At 37.8% G+C, this 13,530-nt stretch overlaps 1 protein-coding gene across 9 annotated transcripts in view; it reads left to right on the top strand.

Moving 5' to 3' along the window:
- Nucleotides 1–13,530, top strand: part of TRRAP (transformation/transcription domain associated protein) — a 149,781-nt gene that overhangs the window by 126,432 nt on the left and 9,819 nt on the right. For all 9 annotated transcript variants that reach the window (XM_034784980.1, XM_034784982.1, XM_034784979.1 and 6 more), the window contains 3 exons: nt 7,647–7,872; nt 8,573–8,790; nt 11,858–12,042. In XM_034784980.1, coding sequence (XP_034640871.1) covers nt 7,647–7,872; nt 8,573–8,790; nt 11,858–12,042 — 629 coding nt within the window. The remainder of the gene's footprint in view (nt 1–7,646; nt 7,873–8,572; nt 8,791–11,857; nt 12,043–13,530) is intronic.

The raw sequence follows: 13,530 nt of genomic DNA, 5'->3' as shown, positions 1-13,530 counted from the left end.
CGACATCTCTCATCTTCTGGTTAATAGGAGCAGTAGAACTGGTTCACCCCGAAAAAAGCTGTTTCTTCTAGTATCTATTGCTGTGGATGCTCCATTGTAGGATGTGTGTGTACCTGAATGCAGTCAGTTGGAGATTTGACTCAACCGTGTCTGTGGGTCTATGCCTGCACGCTATACAAGCTTGTGCTCCAAAGCAAGAAGATCTGCTGTTGCTCCAGTTTCTTCTCAATGCCTGTGCTCAAGACAGAGCAACTGTGTCCGCTGCTTCCTAGAAGACTTTCCCATTTGTTTGTTTATTTTCTTTTCTCAATATTTAGTTTTCTTTTTCCTTTTTCCTTCCACAAGTCTGTGCGCTAGGGGGATTCCTACCCAGGACTGATTCCTCGAACTTCCTCTTCTGCCAAACTTCTGGGGTATGCCCAGGGTCCCTGGATTCAAATCGGTGCTAGACCTGCAACAGATTTTTCTCCTGAAGTGATGGGCATTCTTGTTGTCTCGAGTGTCTGAGACTCTCATTCCATCCAAGTGCAAAATTTGCATGGGGTTTAAGAGAAAGTCTCATCCTCCATTCAGACTGAGACCATCTCCATCTGACAGTATGGCTATTGAGAGGGTGATGTTAATTGCACTTGGTTTGTCCTTCAAAGAGATTGTGGCTCTACAGACTTCCAGAAGGATTTCATGTCTGGTCTACATCTCATCTTGTCACAGTTAAACTCCATGGAGTCAAGAAAACAACAGAAACCCCAGAGTTTTCTTCAATATGGACAAGGGACTTCACTTCAGAACCATAGCATGACAGATGTCCCACATGCTGGGTCCTCGGGCCCTTTTGTTGAAAATCCTCAAGTCTTAAGATCTCTCAGAGGAATCAGGCTGGCTAGACCCTATGATCAGACCAATCTTTCCTAAGTGGGGTCTGGTGTTGGCGCCCTCATTGCAAATATCTATTGTTCTGTTCCATTCCCCCTTTTTTTTATTACCCTGACCTACTACTGTGGCATCTGAGCACCTTCTATCTCAGTTATTTCTGCAAGCCATATTCACATCCAGGGAACTCAGGCTCCATGCTTCGGTTATCATGAATCTTTCATCTCTGCTAAAAGACGGTCAAAATAGATCAGAGTGATTGTCATGTACTGTTAGGTGTCAGCCATTTGGGAATGACAGACCAGGCTCAACTAGGTCTAAGACACCTTCTAGAGCATGCATTCTTGCTGTCTCCCATATTTAATTATGCAAAGATATTACTTGGAATTCTGCATTCTTCATACCATTACTCCTTTGATTTGGCATCTAGATTTGATGCCCAGCTTGGGAGAGTAGTGTTGCAGTCGCTTTAATATTTCTCAAATCTTTCTCACCTGGTGGGTCACTGCTGTTTGTCAGAGGAGGGGATGCATATAGGTAATTCTCAAAAGAGAAAGTTAGTTATTGTAGTAATTGGTTTATTGAGATAATTGTCTGTATATGTCCATACGCTGCATCCACCTTCCCCACTTCTTCAGATTGGTTGGGTAAGGATTTTTGAATTACTGGAAAGAACCAAAGTGTGTTCAAGATTACATCCTGATGTATATCTTCGGACTCGGTTATGAATAACGATAAGAATTTTGTCACAGAGGTCACAGATTGTGTCTTTCAGAGACCTATGTGTCATCATTCCCACCCCCATTATTTTTAATAAAAGTCAAAGACAGGTGGTTGCGGGCATCCGTTAATTTTAGTTTATTGCCCATGATCTGTGTGTGACTTTTTACTAAAACTAATTGTGACAAAATCTTACCCACACAGCCTCTTTTCTCATTACTAAGATTAAGTCCTTTTTATGGCTGCATACTGGGGGATTCTTACCTTGCCTGTCTGGACAAACTTCTCCTATTGTGTAATTGTGATAACTTGTTATTTTTATCCTAGTAATGGTAAAAACAGCGTTTGCTGTGATCCAGAAGTATTGATTCAGATAGGCAAATGTGTTCAATAAAATGTTGGTGTTATCTATGGGTAATTCCACATTTTTCAGTATTTTCCTGATACTCTTTACATTTGACTGGTTTCTTCATTGAATTGGTAAATCTTGAACTAATTCTAGGAGCAAGACTTAGCTTTTAGTAGTGGTTGAAATAGATAAATAAAACAACATCTGTCTAAATTAAGCTGTCTGCAAAGCAAAGGATAAAAGTCTTTCACCATAGTGAAGCCAGTGATATTTCTCCTCCCCTTACAGCTGAAGTTACTTATTTTCTTCTCAAATAGGCTGTGTGTGGAGCCTATGTGACATGGATGAAAAACGTTCATTAATTGAGCTCACTCTCTGTCATTCCCATCTGCTATTGAGAAACAAAACAAAAAAATCTAAAATAGACATTTTCACCAAACTGGAGTGTATTCCTATAGTGAAACAAATAACTTGGTGTAAAAATAAATTAACACCGTAGCATATTTTTACCATGTTGGTTATTTGCATGTCATTAGAATACTGTAGTTGTAATTTGGGGACATTTTGCTGCACTTCATGGAGTTACAGAAAGAAATAATGCAGTCCTATTGTCATTTCTTCATAAAGTGATTTACTCATATTGCTCACTAGAGGGTAGACTTGGAATTATAATCAGATCTTTTTATAATAATATTTGTAGTTATCAGAGTTGTGCTGCATATAATGTTAAAAACAGAAAAAGGACTGTCAGTTAACTACAGTAATAGTTTTTAGAGCAGGGGTAGGCAATCTATGGCATGTGTGCCAAAGGCGGCACACAAACTGATTTTCAGTGGCATTCACGCTGCCCGGGGCCTGGTCACTGGTCTTGGGGGCTCTGCATTTCAACTTAATTTTAAATGAAGCTTCTTAAACATTTTAAAAACCTTATTTACTTTATATACAACAATAGTTTAGTTATATATTATAAACTTATAGAAAGAGACCTTTTTAAAATGTTAAAATGTATTACTGGCATGCAAAACCTTAAATCAGAGTGAATAAATGAAGACTCGGCACACCACTTCTGAAAGGTTGCCGACCCCTGTTTTAGAGTCTAGCAGAATTATTCTTAATGTCTCTAACCTGGAAACTGTATGTGTCCTTTATGAGTTTTTCCTATGTTTTGAAAGAAACTGAAATTAATATGCAAGTCTTGTTTTAATATAAGACATTCTCACGCCAGAATATTTAGTGTATCAGCATTGTTGTGGATACCAATGCTGTTCTGAAAATAATTTTGGAGCAGGTGCTGCTATAAAGCCAGCAGAGTGTAAAACACCATTATATGTTGATACAAAGAAAATAAACTTCTTTTAAATTAATTTGATGTAAAAAAAAAAAAAAAAATCAGAATAGGAAAAGATAAATCCTGTCATGATTTAAAAAAAAATCTCAAAATTAGCAGTATCATAAGGAAGATATTAAATTTATAGTGTGTGTGTGTGTGAGAGAGAGAGAGAGAGAGAGAGAGAGAGAGAGGAAAAAAAAGTATGCTGTGTATATATAATGTGTGAGTATATAGTGGTTACCCTTTAAAAAGCCAAGAGATTTATGGCAACTGTCAGGTTTTTAGGAGGTGATTATTGTGCATGCATGTATGCATTTCCTACAGTCTTTATCTGTGTGTGTGTGTGTGTGTGTGTGTGTGTGTCTCTCCCCGCCCCCCCCCCCCCCCCCCCCCCCACACACACACACTGAATTGTGGCTAAAAGTGAATAGGACCAGTTTGTTTTATTGTGCATACAAAAGATACACCCACAAAAACGTGGTGTATTTAGGTTCTGTAAAATTTGTTTGTAGAGGAAGTTACCAGATTTGTGAACAAAATGCAGCTTTTTGTGACCCCTTTTTTTTGTGGTTGTGGTTGAAAATTTGACCCCTAGTGTGTTTGTAATTACCGTAGGGCACATGTAAGTATTTAATTGTTAGTGCACTATAGATGGATGTTCACAGCAGATTTTTGTGATCCAATTTCTCTTTCCTCTCAGCTTTTACACTCACAATTACTTTAACTTATTTCTCTCAAATGCTTAATAGTTATATTAGAGACCTAGAAAAATATTTTACATATGTAACAGACTGCATAGTAGTTTGTGTTCTGGATGTACTGTGTCATCTCTGAGATGAACAGATAATTTTCCCTAGTATTCTACTTGTATTGAGCCATATTGGAGATTTCACATGCAGAAATTGTTCTACTATAACTGTGAATCTTATACCGGCTGTGAGGAAATGTACAGTACATTTCTAACACAGTAAAGCTAAGGAAGACATTGCTTACTTTGATAAATTGATCAATGATAAATATTACACAATTTTCAGAGTTTAATATGCAGTAACTGGGTTTTACACTATTGTCAGCTTTTATCTTGTAAATTCTGTTCTCTGTGTTCTCATCCCATGTTCACCACTGTGATACCTGAACACCTACCAATAGTTTGCAATAGCCATTTTGGTCCCAGGATATGAGAGACAAGATAGCAGATACCAGATGTTGGTAGAAGGCACAAGCTTTTGAGATACACAGAACTCTTCTTCTTCAGTTCTGGGGAAGGAAAAAGACGGAGGTAAATACAAGCTGGGACAGATTGTTAAGCATAAAACAGAGGTGTTAACAGAGCTCTCTTCCTTGAATGGTCCCTATGTGCTAACTACTTATGCTAAACAATCTCCATCTTGCATTTAGCTTTGATGCTCGGAGTACTTTTCCCAGACCTGAAGAAGAACAACTCTGTGTGGCTCGAAATTTTGTGTCTGTCACCAACAGAAGTTGGTCCAATAAAAGATAGTAAGTCACCCAGCTTGTCTCTCTAATATCCTGGGATTGACATGGCTACGATTACAGTTACACAGGCCAGATAAAGAGTGATCGCTTTGTGAAAGTTGTTTGCACGTGGGTGATAGGGTGTTTTTGTCTTTTATCATTTGTGTGTGTGAGTTCATTAAAGAGTGTAGTATTTGTCTGGTTTCACCCACATATTTGTTGTTGGGGCAGTGGATGAAGTACATTCACCACATGTTGTGATAAGCACATGTAGGACCCATGGATCTTGAAAGGTGTGTTGTGTGTGATATTGATCATATGAACAGTGGAGATATGTCTGCAGGTTCTGCTTCTGTTGTTCTGGCAGGGTCTAGTGCCCCTTTGACTTGATGTATCCTGGTCTGTGGGGAGGTTGCTTCTGATGATGCGGTTAGGTGGTTGTTTGAAGGTTGGTTGTGACACACCAGATTTACCTGCTACTCTTAATTTCATATTTTCAAACCCCTTATGCATAACAACTGACCCTCAATTGCCCACTTCATTTCTAGTGCCTGCTTATAACATGTGTTATCCCTTATGCTTAACAATCTGTTCTGACTTGTATTTAGCTCAGACAAGGTTGATGAGGCAATATCTTTTATTGGACCAGAAACAAGCTTTTGAGCTTTTTTGTATTTAGCTCAGACATTCTGATTTCCTTCCCCAGACCTGAAGAAGAGCTCTGTTTAGCACAAAAGCTTGTACCTTCCACTAACAGAAGTTGGTCGAATAGAAAATGTTACCTCACCTACCTTGTGTCTCACCTACCAGTAATGCATTTGGCACGTGGTTCTGTCTGTCTTCCTCTCTGCAGGGGGAAAATTCTGTGTGGATTTAAACTATTTTTATTTTCACTTTAATTTTTAAAATATATTTTTATTTAAGCTGTGCTGTGTGCTCTTATTAGTGAGAGCAAGGTCAAGATGAGTGTGTTGCACTCAGAACAGGAAGTGCTGGGATTTATGGTGGTTCTGAGATCCTGCAGGATTTTGTTCTACAGTCTCAGATCAACCCTCGAGAAAGCACTATCTCCTGCACAACCACACTTTACCCTTGTAGTAGATGCTTCCAGTTATGGACCCCAGTTCTCATGTAGGCAACTGTTCAGCTGTCCCAGCCCAGATTATTAAGTATCTTGAAGATAAGGATGGAGATCTTGAATTTGACATGATATTCTATGGAGTGCCACTATAGCAAGCAGAGAACAAGTTTGATATTCTTCAACCTGAGTTGTAAAGAAGAGCTGCTCCGTTCTGTCCTAACTGAAGTTTCCTGAGCGTTGATCGTGCCCAGGTAGACTGTATTGTGGTAATCGAATCAAGACGTAACAAAGGCATGTACTATTGAGGCCAGGTCACCACTTAGGATGGAACACTAGATAGCAGAATGCATTGTTTGCATATGTGAGAGTATAGCATCAGTGAGAATCCAGAACCATTCCTAAATTGCACTCGTTTGACTAATTATGGGTTATGTATCTTCAACTAGAGCAGACAGCACGTAGCTACAAATTCTCTTTAAACTGGAGTAATCTCTCTGTTGCTTGGATTCAACTTCAACTAGCTATTCATCCTTGAGCTGATCTTGGACAAGCACTAGGCTAGCTTGGAAACGCTGGAGTTGTGAAGGATGAACAGAGCTGTTTGTTTGCATGTTGTTGGCATTTCTGTTCAGGATGTCTTGTCCTAGGTGTTTCATACAAATATTGAACACCGAAAAGAGTAAAAAGAAATGTATTTTTTCTGTTCTGAGCTGTAAGAAATAAAAATAATAGTTTTGAATAGCAGACAGCCATTTTACTACTTTGTTTTGGAATTACTTCTGACTTTCAAGATTACTCCCCAGTTGGTGCTCTTTCATCTCATTTAAAAAAAAACAAAACAGTATGTATACTCAGATACAGAATAAAATAGAGCTAAGATCTCTTTTGTCCTATCTAATACCACTTAATTTCATTTTAAGTCAAAAGGAAGCTCACATTACTAGATTGGAAAATAAGCTTCGGCTCTTCTTCCTCTATCTATGTGATTTGATCTAATCCATACCACATGCATTCCATTATATCTGAATTGGTGAACTATATAAAACCAAATAAAGACTGTTAATCAGTAACAGTATTCAGAGCTTTCACAGTATTATTTCTAATGTCCCCATGACCATGAAGCAGTAAGGTATTAGGATAATCTATATAGGCAAAAGAGCTGGGAAAACAAATGGATTTGGGTAGAGCTTTGTGCAGGAGAAGGAAGCAACCTAGCCTGGTGGATTAAGTCATTTAGTGTACAGTTTATTCCATATTGGTTGTAATTATCAGATTCCAAAATCAAACTTCATACAGAGATGAAATACCCGACAGAACCTGTGCAACTAAATGTAGCATACCTGTCTGCACTATGGAATTATGTGTGTTTGTACTGCTGTAGCACTTAAATCCCTAACCCAGTTGTGCTCTGCATTCTACACAGATGTAACAAAGATGGTCTGATCCCTTTCACGAGCAGTTTCATCTCCCATTCTGACTCCTCAAAATTAATCTGAACATACTAGCTTTTTTCTTTGTCTTTGGTATTCATCATTTGCTTTTAGTAACCACTCACGTGTTTTACACACTGACTTGCTTGGTAAGGTAATGTTTTTTGTGTTACTTTTCCAGTGTATGTAAATAACCATTTTCCTCCATGTTACCACTGTAGATCTATTTTAATGCATAATGGTGTGCTATACATGGTGCACCTAAAAATGTTTTGCTTGAGGGCACAAAGATGAAAGAACAACTTTTAAAATGCCAACTTCAAATATCTGATAGTTAAATATACTGTACAGCATTCAGAATGATAAATTTTTTAAAAAAATTTCTTTTAGATTTTGACTTCAGTGTACCAGGCTCCATGAAACTTCACAATCTTATTTCTAAACTGAAGAAGTGGATCAAAATCCTAGAGGCAAAAACTAAGCAGCTTCCAAAGTTCTTCCTCATAGAGGAAAAGTGTCGTTTTCTAAGTAATTTCTCAGCTCAAACAGCAGAAGTGGAGATTCCTGGAGAGTTCCTTATGCCAAAGCCAACACATTATTACATCAAAATTGCAAGGTAAACTACCATTGGGTAAAAGGTAAAAAAATAAAGGTTTTAAAAAAAAAATCCCCTTCCCCCCCACTCCTTGTGATGCAGTATCAATCCCAGTTACAGAAATGCACTTTATTTGTCTGTCTCTGTATTGAAATGACTTAATGAAATATCTAATGGCATGTTTCATTCTTATGTCGTAACATAATTCAGTTCTAATTTTAGATTCATGTGGTAGTTTTACAGGTCTTACTGGGAAATTAGGGAGGAGGAGACTATTTTAAGGTCATTGTAATCTACTTTACTTTAGTGTAAATCCAGAATATTTCTGCTAACTACTAGAGTCAGTAGATGTATTCTGGTTTTTCATCAGCGTTGTGGTTATCAGAATCTGGCCAAGAAAACAGAAAAAAAAAAAATAGAAAAAAGCTTCATTCTTAAATGTAGAAAAGACAAAGATGAAAACTTTCTTCATAACCATGTATTTTTTTTAACAGCATGCAAATCTTTGCTGAGCTACATTAGAAATTTAGCTTATAATAAGGTTGCATCTTGTTTTAAAGAAGTCATAGTTGAGCGTTGGTTTTGCTCAGGAGCTAACAAGGTGTCTCTTTGTACCTCTAAATACGGCATTTCTATTTTTTTTGCTTTCATCTCAGAGGACAGAAATAAAGCTTTAGACTTTGAAAGCTCAGGTGCTTTTATCTGTTCCTTTTCTTGATAGATTTATGCCCAGAGTGGAGATAGTACAGAAGCACAACACTGCAGCCAGAAGACTCTATATCCGAGGCCATAATGGAAAGATTTACCCATACCTAGTAATGAATGATGCGTGCCTGACAGAGTCTCGCAGAGAAGAACGAGTATTACAGCTCCTTCGCCTTTTGAACCCCTGCTTAGAGAAAAGAAAAGAAACCACAAAGAGGCATTTATTTTTCACAGGTACAGTAAGAGCAGGTTTTAGATAATTCTTTGTGTCTATGAAAATCATGTTCCTTAAAGTGACTTAAGAAGATCTAATTATTTAAACTAAAATTGTAAATATGTGCGACGTCAAATTAAATTGATGTAAATCCTGCCCCTATCCTGGTGATCACAGAGGCTTCCCAGTCACCGTGACTCCACTGTACGAGGGGAAAGGGGAATGTACAGTATTTCGGGACATTTTTAGAAGAGGTTACAAATACTGTGTGGAGCAAAGTCATCTGTGAATGACTGGCCAGACCTCTGCATTATTTCCCAAAGGATCCACTGCTATGGCAATCTGCAGACCCACCCAATGACATTTACCGGAAAGCTTTATTTTAAATTAGTGACGTGTGAATACCAGACTGCCTCCACCCACTTCTAGATAATCCAAAAGCAAGGGGAAGGTGTTAAGCATCTGGAAGACAACTGCTCATGTAAAACTTTGAATTTGGTATAATTTCCAAATTCTACCTATGAGGCCATAACTCATTAATTCTTCGGTTTAAAATAAACGGCTTCATCAGCTCTGCATAACATTGTTTACTGCTAAACAGTTGCTAAATAATGTGAGTTCAGTAATTCAGGTATCTTTACTATAGGCCTCTTTGTGTGCATATTTTTATGTATGATTTTGGTCTTGAAAAAGCTAACTTGGAGGCTGTCTCCATGCTCATACTACAGCCTGGCAATGTTTGGTCACAATAGTGAACAAAACAGTAGCTGTCTTGCCTCTGTTTCCTCAGTTAGACTTCTCCCTCACTGTAATTTTTTTATATTAATTGCAAAAATCTTCATTCATGCAATATCTTTATGCATGCAATATTAAAGTTCAGAGACAAGGTGGGTGAGGTAATATCTTTTATTGGACCACAACTACAACAACGCTGCATATAGTAAGGTTGAAAGTTAAGCATTTAAGACAAGAACTAAGAGTTAAGGTGGAAAGTACTGTGTATGTGCATTTTGATTATTTTGTGTCTTGATAATTAATAATACAGTTGTCATGATGAAGTTGTGAAACACTCCTTATTGAGAATATTTGACTCTTCAGGTCACATGCAGACCAAGTGTACTGTGAACACTAATGCAAATGTCTTTAATCAATTAAATTGTTGGCAAGTTCCAGCTGCTAGCCAACTAATACATTATATATTAATATAAATATCCATCATCTTGGAAGATTGTGAGGCACTTGGCAGTTCTGTATAAACAGCAGTTCTGTATACAACACCACTGTAATGCAATCAGAGGTGGAGGGCAAAAACCAACTGTCTCACAATTGAGGGTAAGGGAGATTTTTAGTCAAGGACAGTGGGGCAGACTCCTGCTGTTTCAGCATGGGTCCTGGAGTTTTTTGAGCCAGATTTTTTACCAATCTCTCTTTTTGCACCCACAGTTGCTGTTAGTTAATTGTATATGTACTTGATACAGATGCAATCGTGAACTTAGGTGACTAAGTGACATAAATTACAACTGCAAATAATTACAGCTTCAAAAATGTGACCCTTAATGTCCACACAGAGAAAAATCCCACTCAAAATTCCCAGCCAAAGGAATTCTTATCAAAAAGGCATACTGTGTTTATATGTATAGATCACTGTATGGACATATGTAGGAAGTATGCATTCTCCAAACCGTTGATATAACCTATCACAGAACAGGCAAATTAACTTGTGCAGTGTCTTGTCTTCCCACATTTATTAACTAAATAATCCCCCTAAGAAGTTAACTGTATGTCATGCTCAGTACTAATGACAATTAAAAAGACAGGATAAACTCCTTGAAAGATATACTTAATGGATACGGAAGCTGACTCTTAAATGTAGCATATATAATAACATAAATGCAGTGCTATAGTGGATGTGCAAAAAAAAAAAAAAAAAATCGGTACATCCTCCTCTTGTGGTGTTACACATTTCGTCAAAGCCTACAAGTGAAGAAGGCTAAATTTCTCCCCCCCAAGGGTTAAATGGAAGCAAAACAGGAGAACCAGCTCATTAATGACAATTCTGCCTGTAACACAAATTATATATAATTTTTTTTTCTTCAAGTTAGTGAAGAAACCACATTGAACTGTTGAAATAAGGATTTGGGGGGAGGGGGAAACTCGTTGTTACAAGTAAGCTGAGATCAATTATTTCAACACTTCCATTGCCAGCAATGGAACAATCTACCTAGTGACCAAAAGATCAAGATTGCCAAATGAACTGTATATCATCATCCATGTAAAACTAACTATAAAAGAGCTCTAGTCTGTTTGTTTCTTAAAATAAGTGCAGAATGCAAATAGCAGACGTGAGTGTTGTGTGTGTTTAGAAAAAACTAGTTAGGCTCAGTTCTGCAAAGTATCCAACTGGAGTGTAGGCAAAATTTCAAAAGTACCTAAGTCTCTAGTCTCCTAAATCACTTAGCTGCTTTTGAAAATGTTAACTGTGTATCTCTTCAGCTAAGTATAAATAATCTTACCATGTGAAGGTCTGTTCTTCACAGATTTTTGCCGTGTTCTTTCTCTCCAGTTGTGGGTTCACCTCAGTGTTCTAATTGTTGTTGTTGTTGTTCTTTAGAGTTTATATAAAAAATATTGGAATGAGACCAGAGTGATTTAATTGGATACTGAAAACATGTGCTTGCAGTAGGTAGGTTAGTATCCGAAACAAAAATTCTCCTCTTTTCTTCAAATAAGTGACTCAGGATGAACTCTGAATCCCCAGATTTTTACTAAGATGGTGTAGCTGTAGGGAATTCAACCATCCCTGTCAGTGTGATACAGAAATGTTTTTCTCACTCAGAAAATCCTTTGCATGGTATGACATCGAGTGAAAAAGAAAATGCCTCTCTTTTATTAAGCTTTTTTTTTTTAAACCAAGTTCTTGAATGTGCTATGAGGAATAAAAAATCTCCACTTGACATACTTCAGTTGATTATCACAGCAATGTTTAAGTGCTGATATCTGCATGCTAATTCTCCTGTTTCTTAGTGTTTTGATTATGTATTAACTATTTTCTTCCTGTCTTTTTCCTTTTCCAAAATTTATTTCTAGTCCCCCGTGTTGTAGCAGTCTCTCCACAGATGCGCCTGGTTGAAGACAATCCCTCTTCTCTCTCCCTGGTGGAGATCTATAAGCAACGGTGTGCCAAGAAAGGCATTGAGCATGACAACCCTATTTCTCGTTACTATGACAGATTGGCAACAGTCCAAGCACGAGGGACCCAAGCCAGCCATCAGGTATTGAATCTTTGTTTATTATTATTCAAACTCACTTCTTAGGGGCTTTGTGATATTATACTTTCCTTTCCTTTCTCTTGTTTGCTACAGACATTGCATATGTGTGTTGTTTTGTTTTTTACCTGATATCTCATTAGCCCCATTATCTCATCAGTATTCTGAAGAATCTCAGGAAACTTGCGTCCTCAAAAAAGCCTCACTGCCTAGTGTACTTTATTAACTACATATGTGTGATTCTAACTATGGTAGATAAAAACATGGTGTTTATATTATTTTCTAGTCCGATGTCTAGTACTTCCGAAAGGTGTCAGTTGAGAGCATCGGAAGCAGAACTCCTGGCTTCACGAAAACAGATACAGTATTGGTAGATGTGGTGTAAGCTTCCCCATGCTGCTCTGCTATGTTATCCAAGTCTCTGAGTAAGGTTTATCTTTTTGCATGAGGGTGCAAACGTGTCATTCCTGAGGCCGGGTTTTGGAAAGTGGACGCCTCTTCACTAGAAGCTGAACTGAGACCATGGATTGATTTCACCAAAGTCAGATGCAAAGTATATTCAGTCACCACTAACTTGAACCTAATTCATATTTTGCCCAGCTGAGTGTACGTCTCCATATCCTATTGTAACTCCCAGGAGTCATCCAGTGCCGATTTAAAAACTTTAATCACCTTATTTTATTTTTGATATAAATATATATGTCTTGCACCATGCCAGTCCAGTTTCAGATTAGTTGTGGAAATACACAATATGTTTCTTGCAACAACACATTCAGCAGATAGTCTTTCAGCCTTTCTGTGTTACAAACTGGTGTGTTACGTAACATCTGTTTCTGTTTTGAGGATGATTCCTTCAGGTTATCAAACTTCATCGTTAACAGTCATTTAATTGAAGCCAGTATGATGATGATTCTCTTTTGAATGTAATGGAACAGATTCCAACTTTCTTTTTCTAATTAATTAGGCTAGTATATGCTACAGTAATTAAATATGGTGGTAGTTTGCAGATGTTTACATCCAGGAGAGAACTCTACTGCACAGTGTGAAATTACAGAAATAATTGCAAGCCTTTCTTTAGTTTTGCTATTGAGAGTGCACCCAGATTGTGCTAAGCACTGTACAAACGTACATCTCTGCTCCAAAGATCTTGTATTCTGTGATTTTTCTCCCAGGTCCACTCACTTGGGGAAATGTCCAAACCCCTAACCAAAAAGATAAGTTTTTGTAGTTTCTGTGCCTGTAACGTCCCAGATGTAATTTCGTACCTTTTTCCTTGTAGCCCTTTGTGTGGAATGCTGTTCTGCAAAAATCTGTCCTCTTCATAGCCTTCATGTCTTGGTCTGCAGTAGCCTACAGACCACTGGCGGCTAATAATGGCTAATGAGCTGAGACTATTGGGGTTGATCTGTTCAAAGCTAGTCTATGACAAAAATGCTCATACCACTGTTACCCTGTCCATCCTCCTCCCTTGATGATTTGTTAGTCTAAGCAACC

This window comes from Trachemys scripta, chromosome 10, assembly GCF_013100865.1.
Source record: "Trachemys scripta elegans isolate TJP31775 chromosome 10, CAS_Tse_1.0, whole genome shotgun sequence".
NCBI lineage: Eukaryota > Metazoa > Chordata > Testudines > Emydidae > Trachemys > Trachemys scripta.
The sequence above is the reverse complement of the archived record's forward strand: the minus strand, read 5'-3'. Positions and strand labels throughout refer to the sequence as shown.